Here is a 2,781-nt window from a genome sequence, read left to right as displayed (position 1 = left end):
GTGGGCGTATCCTCTCAGCAGCGTGACACATCTAAAACTAACAGTTTCACAACCGCCCTTTGTCACAGTTCCTTTGGAATTCTCCTTTATGGCGTTCTTATCTCTTTGTTTGCTTATGTCCTTATGGCTGTGTGCTGTGCTGTGCTGTTCCTTACCGTAGCCGGTACCTGGACCCTGTGGCCTTAGACCTGTACCAGGTAGACCACAAGCCCTCCTGCCAGGCTGTATAGCTGGTCTCTACCCAACAGTCCAAGGTCCATTTAGATAATTAGTCTGAAGGGCTGACGCAGAGAGAGGCAGGGTTACAGCAGGCTGCTATCTGATTACTATCAACACACAGGTCACAAACACAGGTAGAGAGAGAGAGAGATAGAGGCAGAGGCAGAAACAGACAGGTAGAGAGACGCCGAACTCAGTGAGAACAACAACTAACTAACTAACAACTGTGGAACTGAACTGAACAGAAGACAAACAGAAGACTGAAGTCCTAACAGAGAGAGAGACTGGTCCATGTGCTAGTGTTGAAGTGAGCCACCATGGCTAAACAGACAGATATGTTTGTCCTGTTCTTCGTCTGTCTGTCCGGGCTGGTCCAGTCTACGACAGCGATGATATTCTGGACGGCGTACGTGGGGATACATTTCTATGACAGCAGCACTAACCAGACGGAGACCAGGTTCTGTGAGTGTGGGGTGTACGGGCGTTCCTCCCCTCTAGAGAGTGCTGCCGGGATGGTGGTCCTCCCTGCCTCAGACCCCCAGGGGTGCAGCCTGGACCCCTACCCCTCCAACGACAACACCACCTCCCAGGGGCCCTGGATCGCTCTGGTCAAGAGGGGAAACTGTACCTTCAGTGAGAAGATCAAGGCAGCGTGGGCCAGGGGGGCGGCGGCCGTAGTGGTCTATAACCTGGACGGGACCGGTAACAACTCAAATTACATGAGTCACAGCAACACCCCTGGCACCGTGGCCATTATGATCGGTAACCTCCAGGGGGTAGAGATCGCCAACATAGTGCGGGGCGGTCTGGCCGTCTCCATGGTGATCGAGGTGGGCAAAGCCCATGGGCCCTGGATGGACACCTATTGGCTCTACTTCCTGTCTATTGCCTTCTTCATCATGACGGGCGCCTCCATTGTCTACTTCGGGTTCGTCTCCGCCCACCGACTGCACAGTCTCAGGGCGATCCGTCACGCCGATCGGCGGTTGAGGAATGAGGCCAAGAAAGCGATTGGTCGACTGGAGGTGCGTACGCTGAAGCGCGGGGACGAGGAGACAAAGTCGGACAGCCACACCTGTGCCGTGTGTATCGAGTCGTACCGCCCAGGAGATGTAGTGACCGTTCTGACCTGTGGTCATCTGTTCCACAAGGCTTGTATCGAGCCCTGGCTGCTGGACAAGAGGACCTGCCCCATGTGTAAGGCTGACATCCTGAAGGCCTTAGGAGTGGAGGGGCCCGGGGAGGAGGAGGAGAGCAGCAGTTCCTCTATCCCACCACCAGATGTCCCTATCGTCACAGTGTCTGGAGGATCAGGCGGAGAGCTGCTGTATGAGGTCCCTCTCAACGGCAAACACCCACCGACCCCCACCCTGACCCCTCGACCCCCCACCGAGGCCTGGCAACCACATCACTATGACAATATGGCCTTCGAGGGAGAGACACGCCATCAGGGGAACGTGGCCACCAGAGGATAAACGACAACAACAACACTGGATAATGGTAATTTCTACCTGGAGCATGAACAACAACCCATAGACAACTTCACACAGCTACAGCAGTGGCTTGTGATATACGGTACTATCACTGTTAGCTAAACCATATCTACTGTACTGCTAGGAAAATATCTCCCTGGATTCAAACACGGTTTACTGATGATCAAATAACTACTTGTGCTATCAACACTACTATCATGACAATAGTTTCTAGCTCTACTTATCTGCATAGAGAGCTGTAGCCTAAACCCTGGTCCAGGAAAGCTGCTGGTGTGCAGGCTTCTCTTTTAACTTCTCTTTGAGATCAAAGCTACTTCTTTATAATTTGTTAAATGAACAAATGATCACTTTTATTATGATGAGAAATGCTGAATATATTTGTATATTAAATTGATATCACTGCTGTATTTTTAAAAGTAGATATTCTAAGAGTAAAAAAAAAAAAATCTGTATATAAGAATGAATCAAACTACAGTATACTGTAATGGTTCACATTGAAACATATGAAATGAAATGATTAACCAACAAAACAGAATATGTACTAATTTACGTACTAATCTGGTTTAGTATCGCTAGAGATGTACTGTACATGTGTCTGTGGCAGGGTAGGTGTCAATTTAATTTCAAATCAGTCAATTCAGAAAGTGAATTAAATTCATGAATTGATCAAATCTTCATTAAAAACAAATGGCACTTTTGAATACAATTTCAATGAATATCCTGAAGTGACAATGGAAGCCATGTTGAGTTTTCTTAACCTGGACTGGTCATGTGGTGAGGAAGGACGCCTGGGCCTAATGATGAGAGCCCTGCCAGTCTGAGACCAGGAGAGGGGAGGATGAGAGGAGGGAAGGGTGAGAGGAGAGGAGGAGGAGGGGAGGAGGAGAGGGAGGGGGGAGGGGGGGGAGGAGGGAGGAGGGAGGAGAGGGAGGGAGGAGGGAGAGGGGAGGAGAGGAGGGGGGAGGAGGAGAGGAGAGGAGGGGAGGAGGGAGGGGAGGGGAGAGGAGAGGAGGGGAGGAGGGGAGGAGAGGAGGGGAGGAGGGGGGGGAGGAGAGGAGGGAGGAGGAGA

General features: G+C 50.7%; 1 protein-coding gene across 1 annotated transcript; it reads left to right on the top strand.

Annotated features, from left to right (window-relative positions):
• The first annotated feature begins 337 nt into the window (after positions 1-337).
• Positions 338-2,413, top strand: LOC121584809 (E3 ubiquitin-protein ligase RNF128-like). Its single transcript, XM_045209028.1, has one exon. It carries the CDS (start codon positions 537-539, stop codon positions 1,692-1,694), a length of 1,158 nt encoding a protein of 385 aa, XP_045064963.1. The 5' UTR covers positions 338-536; the 3' UTR covers positions 1,695-2,413.
• The last annotated feature ends 368 nt before the right edge of the window (positions 2,414-2,781 follow it).

Source organism: Coregonus clupeaformis, chromosome 29, assembly GCF_020615455.1.
Source record: "Coregonus clupeaformis isolate EN_2021a chromosome 29, ASM2061545v1, whole genome shotgun sequence".
NCBI lineage: Eukaryota > Metazoa > Chordata > Actinopteri > Salmoniformes > Salmonidae > Coregonus > Coregonus clupeaformis.
Note: the sequence above shows the minus strand (reverse complement) of the source record. Positions and strands in the feature narration are given on the sequence as shown.